Source organism: Gymnodraco acuticeps, unplaced genomic scaffold, assembly GCF_902827175.1.
Source record: "Gymnodraco acuticeps unplaced genomic scaffold, fGymAcu1.1, whole genome shotgun sequence".
In the NCBI taxonomy this organism is placed as follows: Eukaryota; Metazoa; Chordata; class Actinopteri; order Perciformes; family Bathydraconidae; genus Gymnodraco; species Gymnodraco acuticeps.
In genome coordinates, this window is record NW_022992106.1 from 40,948 (window position 1) to 54,343 (window position 13,396).

General features: G+C 42.1%; 1 protein-coding gene across 1 annotated transcript in view; it reads left to right on the forward strand.

The window, feature by feature from the left end:
• nfixa (nuclear factor I/Xa) overlaps positions 1 to 2,027 on the forward strand; it is a gene marked incomplete at its 5' end in the record, with an annotated part of 42,631 nt that extends 40,604 nt beyond the window's left edge. Inside the window, 1 exon segment of the mRNA XM_034203021.1 lies at positions 1,090 to 2,027. Within this exon segment, the coding sequence (XP_034058912.1) occupies positions 1,090 to 1,104 (15 nt within the window). The 3' untranslated portion in view covers positions 1,105 to 2,027.
• Between the last annotated feature and the right edge of the window lie 11,369 nt (positions 2,028 to 13,396).

Below are 13,396 nucleotides of genomic sequence, written 5' to 3' on the forward strand. Positions count from 1 at the left end.
ACTGTCTTTCTAGCAGCTCTGTAGCCCCGTCCACGAGTAACGTTTCCACGTCAGGTGTTCTGTATGCTAGCAGCAACACACGGAGTTAACTACATGATACAAACACGGGTTACTGCAGTGTTTCTCAAACTTTTTCATACCAAAGACCACTCGCGGACCACCTAACTCCACAAATATCAAAAACCACATCGTTTTTCTAGAACAGATTACAAATCGCCTGAAAATGGTACAAACAAGTGGCAACATGTGTGATGAAGGTGTTGTGCTGGGCTATATCATGCAATCGAAAGTGAAACTTAACCTCGCTCCATTGCGGAGATATTCCCGCGAGAGTGCGGAAAACTTAAATTGATTAATTAATTTCAAATGTGAAATGTTACCAATATACTCACGGACCACCAGTGGTCCGCGGACCACACTTTGAGAAGCACTGGATTAGAGGAAACTGAGTTATTTATTTTGTAAAAAAAACATTGTTGTTTCTTTTTATGTGAAATATTATGTATTTAATTTAAATAAAAAGCAATGTTAGTTTTATTCACAATTTGTTTAGTTAGTTTACCTTAATGTTGTCTCCAAAAGAACCGATAAGAGAACCGTTAAAAGACCGGACCGATAAGCGCTATCGATAAAACTAGTAGTACCGTTAAAACCTTAACGATACCCATCCCTAGTTGGAGGGGCAAAGGAGTCTGGTGGGATTCTTTTCTGAGTATTGAAGATAATTTCCCGGCATCGAAGGTGCCTGTTACGGGACAACGCGGAACGTGCGCGATTTGGACACGATAAGCGGTGCTAGTGGAGCGTGCGCAAGAACTGCGAGCGCCGGAGCCTCGCAGCGACGAAACTGTGGTGACATGAAGAGCCGCTTGGGAGAAACAGCCGGCGCTTTAAGAGCGCCGAGCCAAATGGTCCGGCTCACTAACGTAAAGAGACGGGATCTATAAGGGACGGCTCAAGTCCAAATTCAAACTCTGGTCCCTTTATTCCATGATGTGTTGTTTATGTGATTCTATCCTCTCCTGGTGAATGTGCACTTTGCTGGTTTTAATGTCATCTCATTCCCTTCTTCCTCCTCTTCTGTTTCAGTCTTGGTTCCTCTGACAAGATCTGTGCCCCAACCAGCAACCAGAGTTCTTTCTTTACAATCGGAAATAAGAAGAGAGATTCAAAACCTGCCCTCCAACAAACCCACCGACCTGACAGTACGTCCCACCTGATGTTTAGGAAATACACCCGAAGCAACGCAGGAAACCACAGCAGCTTTTCAGAGGAACTCATTTGATCCAGTCAGAGGGAGAGGAGAAGATGGACAAGATGGACGCCGGGAGGAAGCTCAACTGAGGAGTTTTGTTTAAAGAACGACAGAGAAAAACCAACAAAATCAGGTTTCTCCATCACATTTCCCCGCATCGCATCCACAAAGGTGTCCGCTGAAAGCTGCAGTCCTGTGACGTCCCCCAAATTGTCCAAATGTCCCTCTGAAAAGACTCGACAAAGTCCCTTTTTACCCTGCTACTAACTAGAGAGAGACCATGCCAAAACGTATCTCCATTTAAGGGTTGCACTAGAAGCCGAATCAATTAACACTAATCCTAACGATGTGCACTATTTACCTGCCAGGCATGGGAGGTGAACCCTTCTGATGAGAGTTTTAAAGAGGAAACAACTCAACCCCCCCATCGACCAATCATTGGCCTCCGCTCACTTTCCCCGCACAACACACACACCATGAACATGATTAAAAACACACACACACAGTTTTAGATCGTAGTATCCATAGGTGGAGGTGTGTGTTACCATATATGTATTCTACACACACGTAGCCCAGTGAACGATTCAATTAGACATCCAAACAACACACACAGATAATCCCAGTGTGTGTGTGTGTGTGTGTACTGACAGTGACTTTAGACAGCAGCTATTGGTTCCCCCTTTGCCCTCTTATTGTAATGTAGATGAATGATTTTGTTATCTCTTGTGTGTTCTCTCTTATTTGAATTTATTCCTTTTGGATTTGTACTATTTTTTCATTGTTTTGTATTTGAATGACAGCACCTTATAGAGAAACACAATAAGACGTGGGATGTTGAGGCGGTGACGACAGGGTGCGGCTGACCCGGGTCAAACACTGACGACACAAACAAAGACATAGATTGGCGTTTATTTTGGGGAGATAAAGGATTTTGACCAAGAGTTAGACGAGAAGAACGATCGCACGTGAGATACGAAGCTAAGATGAACAGCTGGTTAGCCTAGCTTAGCATTAAGGCTGGAAACAGGGGCTAACAACACATTGATTTGTGCAATATTCTACGAAAAGACATACAAATATTAGGAATAACAAACTTATTTTAAATAACCAGGTTCAGTATCCTGTATCCTATCCAATACATATTTGAATAACTCCTGCTTTTAACAATTTAAATAGAAATTACGCTAAATTATTGAGACATATTGGGAGTAAATAAGTATTTGATAGCATTATTTTTAGCTTCCTAGGGCCCATGCACACTACAGTTAGCATACACGTAGCTTAAATGCTAGCATAGCTGTTTCCTCCCCGTTTCCAGTCTTTGTGCTAAGCTAACCGTCTGCTAGCTTCCTCTGTACCACGATGCGCGTGGCGTCCATTTTCTTGTCTAACAATTAGCTTAAAAAAGCTCCACACTATCAAACTGGTGTAATATTCCTCAACGCCAGATGAACCTGGACTTGCAGGGTTTTTGACAATCACAGGAAGTTCATTTACCTGCGGACACACACACACACACAGATAATCAGCTGTTTGACCCGGGTCAGGCTGCCGGTGGAGAAGAGAGTGATAGACAAACCGAACCGAGGAGGGAAGGTTGCTGAAAACGGGAGAAAAAGAGAGAGTAAATCTTCCTTCTGTCTCCTGGAAAAGTTTACCCTGATGTTTACACTCCCAGACGGGCCGAGGCTCAAAGAGCACAGCGGCCACACTGCGGAGCAAAATAATGAATATGTGACATATCTGAGCGGAGCGAGGGCCTCTGAGGCTGAGGTGGACGATCACACGGTGCACAAATCTGATTTAGTGCACAGGAAAAAAAGGATATCCCCCTACACACACACACACACACACACCAGCACACCCCCTATTGAGTGGTGCAGGAATGAATGAATGAGCGCGGAAGTTAGTTAGCATTTTAGCGCTTCCTGTTCCCTCGTCTGGAAGGTTTTTGGTTAGAAACTGGAAATAAGTTCTGTGGTTAACACAAGCTGGAGATATTTTAATTGTACGGCATAAATACCCCACTGGTGAGTTTAAAAACGAAGGTTGCTAACGTCAAGACGCTGAACATTAGCTGCATTTAGCTTAGCGGTGGTGACGTGAAGCCGAATGACGTCAGCTTTTAATTTTGGAGATACATTTACCCTTCAATCAATCATCATTCCACAACATCAGTAAATACCCCCTATTGAATTTAAAAACGGAGATTGCTAACAAGTGTCTAAATGAGATGACTAAACGGCATCACGCCCAACATTAGCCACCTTTAGCTTAGCGGTGATGACGTAAAGTCATGTGACCGTGCTGTAGTTCCTTTATAGCCCAACATTAGCCTCCTTTAGCTTAGCGGTGATGACGTAAAGTCATGTGACCGTGCTGTAGTTTCTTTATAGGCCAACATTAGCCACCTTTAGCTTAGCGGTGGTGACCTAAAGTCATGTGACCGTGCTGTAGTTTCTTTATAGCCCAACATTAGCCACCTTTAGCTTAGCGGTGGTGACGTGAAGTCATGTGACCGTGCTGTAGTTCCTTTATAGGCCAACATTAGCCACCTTTAGCTTAGCGGTGGTGACCTAAAGTCATGTGACCGTGCTGTAGTTCCTTTATAGCCCAACATTAGCCTCCTTTAGCTTAGCTTGTTTATCACAGAGGTTATTTTCGGCGATAATCCAAAATCCCATGGAGAAATCCCCTTGGCGTTTTGTGGAGGGAACCAGGAAGAAGCTAACTTCCCGATACTTCGTCCCTGCACCACTCTGTTGTGAATCGATGAGCCCTTAATGATCAAAACTGCACTAAAACAATCACACCAGCCAACACACAGACGTATAAAGACCACTCACTATTAACGCCCCCCCCCGTGCAATTCAAAGGGAAGTCTTAAAAATAGACAATCTGAGGAAGCCTTTTATGCTTTTATATCATTCGCCCACGACATAATATTCAGTTATTTCCTGATAAATCACCCATCCGACCTCACTAAATAACTGGACTGCCTGTTCTTCACTGCAGGGAAACACGACATAGTGGGCCGACATCTCTCCGGAGAGACTGATTTATGTTCTAACCTATGGAAGTGCCTCTGTATTCCCATTATGCAATTTATCAAACATGAATTCAGGTTCTTTTTTCTCACATATAAGCTATAGTGAAAAAACATTTATGTCAGCAGCGACGGTGAGAGGGAAGTGACAGCTCACTAGATCATCTATATATATAATACACATATATATTTATAGATATATACATTTTGTTTTTATTTGCAAGATAAGCTCTGTGGCAGTCTAGTTATTTTTTGAAGCATCTGTACAACTCTAAAAAAAAAACACGGGATACAATAGAACCCAAACAGGACAGTGATGATAGCGAGGAGAGTAAAAACGGTTTGTTGTTTTCTTTGTTTTGATGGGAAGTATTGTTCTTGAAACTAAATGATGTATGTTGATTGAGCCATGTGCAATGCCTTGGTAGAGGTGTTTGTTTGTTAGCGATTGTTTGAGGGTGTCACGAGAAAAAGAGGGAAAAATCCTCGACGTTTTCTTATTTTGTTTTGAAGTCCACGAGCTCCGGGACTCTAAATACGAGGGCGCGGAAAAGATCCCAGTCTTTGACGTAAAGGTCGGGAAAAATGTTTGTTTTATTTCCTCTTATTTTTTATGCAATCTTTCTTATGATTTTCTAAAATGTAGGAGAGGGCTGAAGGAACAATTTTGCAACTCATACAAATATATATCACTATGAAACCTGGTGCTTTGGTAAAAATAATAAAGTACATTCAATCTCTATTATACATAAATATTAAGCAAACTTTAGGAAAACATGCATTACTCTATTCTCTTTTGTTCTGTATTTACCGAGGGGGAGGGGTTCATTCATGTGACAAAAGGCATCCCCCCCCCCCCCCCCCAACCTTTTGTACACCACGGAGGAAAAATCTGTTTGTTGGACGAACTTTTTCAAATCTTGGCGATAGTTGGTGTTTCGGGAGAGGGGATCAGCCCGTCATGAGGTCACCATTTAAAGTGACCCCCCCCCCTTGTCCCTTCTTCTTCTTCCTCCCCCCCTCCCACTGTAAATGATTATAAATACTTGTTTGGTGACGTAGTGTTTCTAGACTCAGAGCATCTTAAAGGTTGTCCCTAAAAAGTGCCTTTTGTTCACAGACTCCATCAAAATGTAATCCTGAGTGCCCAAAAAAAAAAAAAAAACTGCTCTCCCCTCCTTCATACTTCTTCTTCTTCTTCTTCTTCTTCTTCTTAAAGCAGTATACATAGTACTAAAGGAAATTGGTGTGATTTAGTTCCTCTTTTTATCGTTGAATAATTAAGAAAAGCTTAAAAAAAAAAAAAATCTGTCTTGCTTCCTCCTCTGTGTCTTCTGTCTATCTTGGACACTGGATTAGTCTGTAGCCGCTTCCTCTTCCTCTTCCTCCCCTTTCCTCCCTTTTCCTCTGAACGGCGGGGTTTCCAAAAAAAAAATCAAAAAAAAAATGAGCAAAGGTTTTTGTTTGTCTGAGCAGAATGCAGTTAGCTCACATGTTATCCTTGTCTTCTGTACGCTTCACATTGTATTACCATACCCATGTTTTCAGCTTCTCCATTCAGCCAGCGCTAATGTAAGTGAACAAGTTACACCACGGGGCTCTGGGCTGCGCTGAGGCTCAACAAATAGTCCCTCTGGAGCAACAGCACCACCTGGCGGAGGGATACGAGCACTCGGTCTAAAGCGCGGCGGGATATAGGACTGCTAGTTGTTCTTTTTAAATCTATTTATTTTTGTTATAATTGAATTTGGATTAAATTCTTTTTGTGTCACTGTTACTGCGTATCTTAGGCGTTGACACCTTAAACGATGCACCTTTCTAGTGGTTGAGTGAGACCAGCTATTTTTTTATTTTGTACTTTTTAAAAGGAATAAATAAAAAAGTCTTGAAGCACCTTATTAAGAAGCGGACCGGTTCCCCCAGAGACTGACGAGGCTCACAGTTTTAGCACAATCATTAAAGAGTATTCACCGACGCCATTCGAGGAAACATCGCAGTGTTTGATTGACCAAAGCGATATGGGTTTTTAAAAAGCTGTGCAAAAATAAGTTGTAAAAAAACAGCACCGTAAAATTCCACCAGCAAAACAAGAATAACATAATGATCTTATGCAACTTTTTACTTTTCAAAACAATCGAAGCCAGCAGCAGTATTATCAATCAAGCCTTTGACAAGTGAACGCATCACAGTTTGAGAAGCCATATCGGAGAGGGGCAGTGTGTGTGTGTGTGTGTGTGTGTGTGTGTGTGTGTGTGTGTGTGTGTGTTCAGTGTTGCCCCGGCACCGTTCACAGAGCCCAGTCGAACCGTCCGCCGTTTTTCTGTTTTATTATTTTCTTTTAGACATTCTGTAGGTTGCCGGGCAGATTTTAGGTTAGAGAGCCCCCCCTCCCCCCCGAAAGCGAGTGCTCCTCCCCCTCCTCACCCAACCCCCCCCCCCCCCCCCCCCTCGTCCTCGTCCTCAGCGCACCCCCCAGAGCCCCTGGTGAAATGCATGTGTTAATTACAGTTTCTTTTCCATAATAATAATAAAACACAGTTTGAAAAGAGCAACACCTTTACCTGATTGAATAAAAGGATGTTCTGACTGTACCTCGCCTCCTCGTCTCCTTTCTGCTTGAACAAGGTCACTTTGAATCCACTTCTTCATGTCTCTTCTACATCAACATGTGTCCCCTCTTCTTCATGTCTCTTCTACATCAACATGTGTCCCCTCTTCTTCATGTCTCTTCTTTATCAACATGTGTCCCCTCTTCTTCATGTCTCCTCTACATCAACATGTGTCCCCTCTTCTCCATGTCTCTTCTACATCAACATGTGTCCCCTCTTCTCCATGTCTCTTCTACATCAACATGTGTCCCCTCTTCTTCATGTCTCTTCTACATCAACATCTGTCCCCTCTTCTTCATGTCTCTTCTACATCAACATGTGTCCCCTCTTCTCCATGTCTCTTCTACATCAACACGTGTCCCCTCTTCTCCATGTCTCTTCTACATCAACACGTGTCCCCTCTTCTTCATGTCTCTTCTACATCAACACGTGTCCCCTCTTCTTCATGTCTCTTCTACATCAACACGTGTCCCCTCTTCTCCATGTCTCTTCTACATCAACACGTGTCCCCTCTTCTTCATGTCTCTTCTACATCAACATGTGTCCCCTCTTCTTCATGTCTCTTCTACATCAACATGTGTCCCCTCTTCTTCATGTCTCTTCTACATCAACATGTGTCCCCTCTTCTTCATGTCTCTTCTACATCAACATGTGTCCCTCTTCTTCATGTCTCTTCTACATCAACATGTGTCCCCCTCTTCCTCATGTCTCTTCTACATCAACATGTGTCCCCTCTTCTTCATGTCTCTTCTACATCAACATGTGTCCCCTCTTCTTCATGTCTCTTCTACATCAACATGTGTCCCCTCTTCTTCATGTCTCTTCTACATCAACATGTGTCCCCTCTTCTCCATGTCTCTTCTACATCAACATGTTGTCCCCTCTTCTTCATGTCTCTTCTACATCAACATGTGTCCCCTCTTCTTCATGTCTCTTCTACATCAACATGTGTCCCCTCTTCTCCATGTCTCTTCTACATCAACATGTGTCCCCTCTTCCTCGTGTCTCTTCTACATCAACATGTGTCCCCTCTTCTTCGTGTCTCTTCTACATCAACATGTGTCCCCTCTTCTTCATGTCTCTTCTACATCAACATGTGTCCCCTCTTCTTCGTGTCTCTTCTACATCAACATGTGTCCCCTCTTCTTCGTGTCTCTTCTACATCAACATGTGTCCCCTCTTCTCCGTGTCTCTTCTACATCAACATGTGTCCCCTCTTCCTCATGTCTCTTCTACATCAACATGTGTCCCCTCTTCTTCATGTCTCTTCTACATCAACATGTGTCCCCTCTTCTTCATGTCTCTTCTACATCAACATGTGTCCCCTCTTCTTCATGTCTCTTCTACATCAACATGTGTCCCCTCTTCTCCATGTCTCTTCTACATCAACATGTGTCCCCTCTTCTTCATGTCTCTTCTACATCAACATGTGTCCCCTCTTCTTCATGTCTCTTCTACATCAACATGTGTCCCCTCTTCTTCATGTCTCTTCTACATCAACATGTGTCTCCTCTTCTCCATGTCTCTTCTACATCAACATGTGTCCCCTCTTCTTCATGTCTCTTCTACATCAACATGTGTCCCCTCTTCTTCATGTCTCTTCTACATCAACATGTGTCCCCTCTTCTCATGTCTCTTCTACATCAACATGTGTCCCCTCTTCTTCATGTCTCTTCTACATCAACATGTGTCCCCTCTTCTCCATGTCTCTTCTACATCAACATGTGTCCCCTCTTCTTCATGTCTCTTCTACATCAACATGTGTCCCCTCTTCTTCATGTCTCTTCTACATCAACATGTGTCCCCTCTTCTCATGTCTCTTCTACATCAACATGTGTCCCCTCTTCTTCATGTCTCTTCTACATCAACATGTGTCCCCTCTTCTTCATGTCTCTTCTACATCAACATGTGTCCCCTCTTCTTCATGTCTCTTCTACATCAACATGTGTCCCCTCTTCTTCATGTCTCTTCTACATCAACATGTGTCCCCTCTTCTCTCATGTCTCTTCTACATCAACATGTGTCCCCTCTTCTTCATGTCTCTTCTACATCAACATGTGTCCCCTCTTCTTCATGTCTCTTCTACATCAACATGTGTCCCCTCTTCTTCATGTCTCTTCTACATCAACATGTGTCCCCTCTTCTTCATGTCTCTTCTACATCAACATGTGTCCCCTCTTCTCCATGTCTCTTCTACATCAACATGTGTCTCCTCTTCTCCATGTCTCTTCTACATCAACATGTGTCCCCTCTTCTTCATGTCTCTTCTACATCAACATGTGTCCCCTCTTCTTCATGTCTCTTCTACATCAACATGTGTCCCCTCTTCTCCATGTCTCTTCTACATCAACATGTGTCCCCTCTTCTTCATGTCTCTTCTACATCAACATGTGTCCCCTCTTCTTCATGTCTCTTCTACATCAACATGTGTCCCCTCTTCTTCATGTCTCTTCTACATCAACATGTGTCCCCTCTTCTTCGTGTCTCTTCTACATCAACATGTGTCCCCTCTTCTTCATGTCTCTTCTACATCAACATGTGTCCCCTCTTCTCCATGTCTCTTCTACATCAACATGTGTCCCCTCTTCTTCATGTCTCTTCTACATCAACATGTGTCCCCTCTTCTTCATTTAAATGTACTTAAAATTAAAAACTATAAATATCTGTAATGCTCTTATATATATTATATCATTCTGGTTTTTTAACAAATACATGAGAACATTTTAATGCTGAATATGAACATAGAGCCAGTTTGAGATACTTCAAGTTCTGGGCTTAGTGTAAAGAAATGCATTATCAGCATATCAAGTGGTTTTATAAGAAATAGAGTAACTTTGAGTGCTATAAATAAACACAGTGGAGTAAAAAGTACATTATTTGAGTGGAATGACATGGATGTACTCAAGTAAAGTACACAGTATGTTAAAATAGTCCATTTTAACAGTGATTTAAATAAGGGAAAGTCCATTATTTATACAATTGTTATTGAATATTCGTTGAAGGGTTTTATTTTATTTAACAACTATTTGTGATTCTGATAATTTCAGATTCATTATTTGAGTCACTTATTGGTCGTCAAATGACATGATGTATATATCTATATAGTATTGCCTTTTTGTGACACAATTCCTCCCGAACACTCGGCTCCTCGGTCCTCCGGTAGTGACCCGGAAATGGATTTCAGCGTGCCATGTTGAAGGACATCTCATTTCTCTAACCGCGGCCGTTTCTCAATCTCGAGGAAACTGGCTTCCAAGCCAATATTTTAAGGATGCTACGTCATCGAGTGCCGCCGAAGGACTTTTCCAATCTCCAGCATACTTGGAATTCCACCGAGGCTGCGTCCTTGGTTTGGGGGTAATTTCGAGGCTACATGTGTAGACTTCGCGTCCTTAAAATCCACACAATGCTTTGCGCACGGACCAATTTCCCCAAATCTGTGGCGGAAAATGTGACGCACACTTGCTAGCCTGTTCCAATCTTCGTTTCCGAATGCCAGGAAGGATTCTTGCCTAGCTTCTGAAGACATGTGCTACCAAGCAAGCATCCTCGCGATTGAGAAACGGCCCGCCTGCTGCTTCCCCTCCTCTCTCCTCAGTCCCCCCTCCACTCCTCGTTACATTGCATTTAGCTGAGGCTTTTATCCAAAGCGACTTACAATAAGTGCGTTCGACCAAGAAGATACAAACTAGAAGAAAACAGAATCATATAAATACATCAGGTTTCATAGAGCCAAACATTTCAAGTGCTACTCAACTGGCTTTAGATAAGCCAGTCCTTTATTAGTATATAAGTGCTTTGTTAATAGTTCTATCGCTCGAAGTGGAGTCGAAAGAGATGAGTTTTCAGTCTGCGCCGGTGTCAGTACCAGATATGTTCGGGCTACCAGATATGTTCGGGTGTATTTCCGTCGCATCCGTCATCCGTCATATCCGTCATATACTCACCTCCCTCTGCTCCCAGCGCTCTGCTGCCACACACCGGCTGTCTGCGGAACTGCAGCCGGAGGAACTCGGGACAGCTTGTTATGTGTGGGGTGCTATGGTGGGGTCCCATGTACTTGTGCACATAAATAATGTTTCTAATTATTTACAATTAAAAAATATATATATTCTGCGTTACTTTAGCCAACACTTTTATAAGGCCACTAGATTAGATAATTACGAAATGTGTAGATAGAATACATATATTTCAGGTTGTTATTTTGTCATTATGTTTAATGTTTTATTTACCTTTTAGTATTTGTATATAGTATCTGAACTTTGGAAAGGAGTTGGGAGACACACGACACATCAAATCACATCTACAGATCAAGGCGAAGCAAATGGAAGTACTCCCATACTCCTAGCGTGGAAATGTTTGTGAAAACGTGTGCAAAGTCTCCGAAAATCCTAAAAATAAGCTCATATTTGAATTCCCCATAAAAAAACACATCATTCAGTAAAAACAAGGCCCCACTGATCATCTACTCTCTGAGACGATTCCAGGGATGTCTGGCTTGAGTTTCGACCACCAGGGAAAGTGGACAAAAGTGCCCGAGATCAGCCTCTTAATTTACCCAGGGCCTAGTGCTTGGCTTTGGGCATGAAAATTCAGGAAACTCCCCTGAGTATTTTATTAAATATCTGAACTTTGGAGAGGAGTTGGGGGACACACGACACATCAAATCACATCTACAGATCAAGACGAAGCTAGTGGAAGTACTCCTAGCGTGTGAAAATGTTTGTGAAAAACGTGTTCAAAGTCTCCGAAAACGGAGCAATGGCTGTGATGCTAGCTTTGCGGCTAGCGGTTAGTTGTTATTGTTTGAAGTTGTTGCTATGGAAACAACATGACGGAGAAAAAATTAATATCTTCTACATATAATAACGGAAAAAGTAAAGAATGAAGTGTAGGCTATGCTTGTTTGAAGTTGTTGCTAAGGAAACAACATGACGGAGAAAAAGTATAATCTTCTACATATAATAACGGAAAAAGTAAAGAATGAAGTGTCGGCTATGTTTAAATGTTCGGAATTTGACCGTGATGGCTCTCTTGAGTTGCCGTAAAATATGACGGATGACGGATGCGACGGAAATACACCCGAACATATCTGGTACTGACACCGGAAGATGTGTCAGCTCGCATCTCCTGTGGGCGGGACTAAGACAAGAGGATAGGAGTCGAGGAGGGGAATTAGAGAAATGAGAAACCTTCTGTGAATACTTTTATTCAATGTATTTTTGATGTATTTTGGTCTCTGTGTTTAAAGTACCATGTTCTCAGCAGCTTGCATTTTTGAGTTTCCAACAATAGCGTATATAATATATTAATATCTTTAGTAAAATAATAATTATAATAATAATATGTAAGCGTCTTTGGCATTAGGAAAAGCGCTATAAAAATCCCAAGTATTATTATTATTATATATAATAAATGAACTCATGCAGAGTGACTTTGTGTTTCTGATGCAATGCAATGAGTCTCCAGCAGAGGCCGCCCTGCTCACACCCTGAGTATTAATCAGTTTTAAATATGGAAAAAGTATGTGGAAAAATGAAATATGAAAATGTGTAGTATGTGGAAAATATATTGTCATTTAACACACATTTTTCCTTTGCATTTCTAACATATTTTAAAAGTAATATGTCAAATGTGAAAAAAATATTGGTTATTTAAAAAAAAAAAATATATAGCATATGTTTGGTTTCCTATTGTTACGACACCCTCCCTCCACTAGGGGTCTCTGTGTGTTCCCGTTCTGCTTGCTGGCTCCCATTTGTGTTTCAGGTGTTCAAGTCATCAACCTGGGGATAAAAGGCCATCCCATAATGCAGGCTATCACTCGAGACATGGCTTTGCGTCCTTTGGTTTAGTTACATCGTTAATAGAAATGAAGCTCAGCGCAAGTTCAACCAGGAAGACCTTCTTTCCTCATTCATTTACTATTCCCATGTTACTACTCTCTCCTCTCAATAAGTGATCGGGGGCGTCACTCCCCAGCTTAACCAATCACTTCGCTCTATTCTCACAAGCCTATCATAGCGCTCCGCGAACCCTTTAAAATCTGCTCTCCCCTCTGACAGCTGTCATTTCAGGTGACTCGACGCAGCCCCACCCCTTCAGACCGACCCCACATATCCATTCACCACCACCAGTGTCTAGACCCCGGTGGGGGGTTTCATCGTATCGGTTCTCCCCTCCCGAATTATACTCCTGCACAACGGGGCCTAACCGCCAAAACTCCATTACATTCATTTGTGTATCTCTACAATAAATGTATTTGTATCAACACCGTCTCTCCTGATTGAAATTACACTTAACTTGTCTGTTGCAGCCGATGAGCCGGGCTATAATACTGTGTTTAACATATAAAATAATTAACATGTATGAAAAGTGTATCAAGTGTGTGATCAATGTATCATTTGACATGTATCAAAGTATGAAAAGAACATTTAAAGTGTAGTTTAGTAGCCTATGTTGAATTTAATATGGAAACAGTTATCC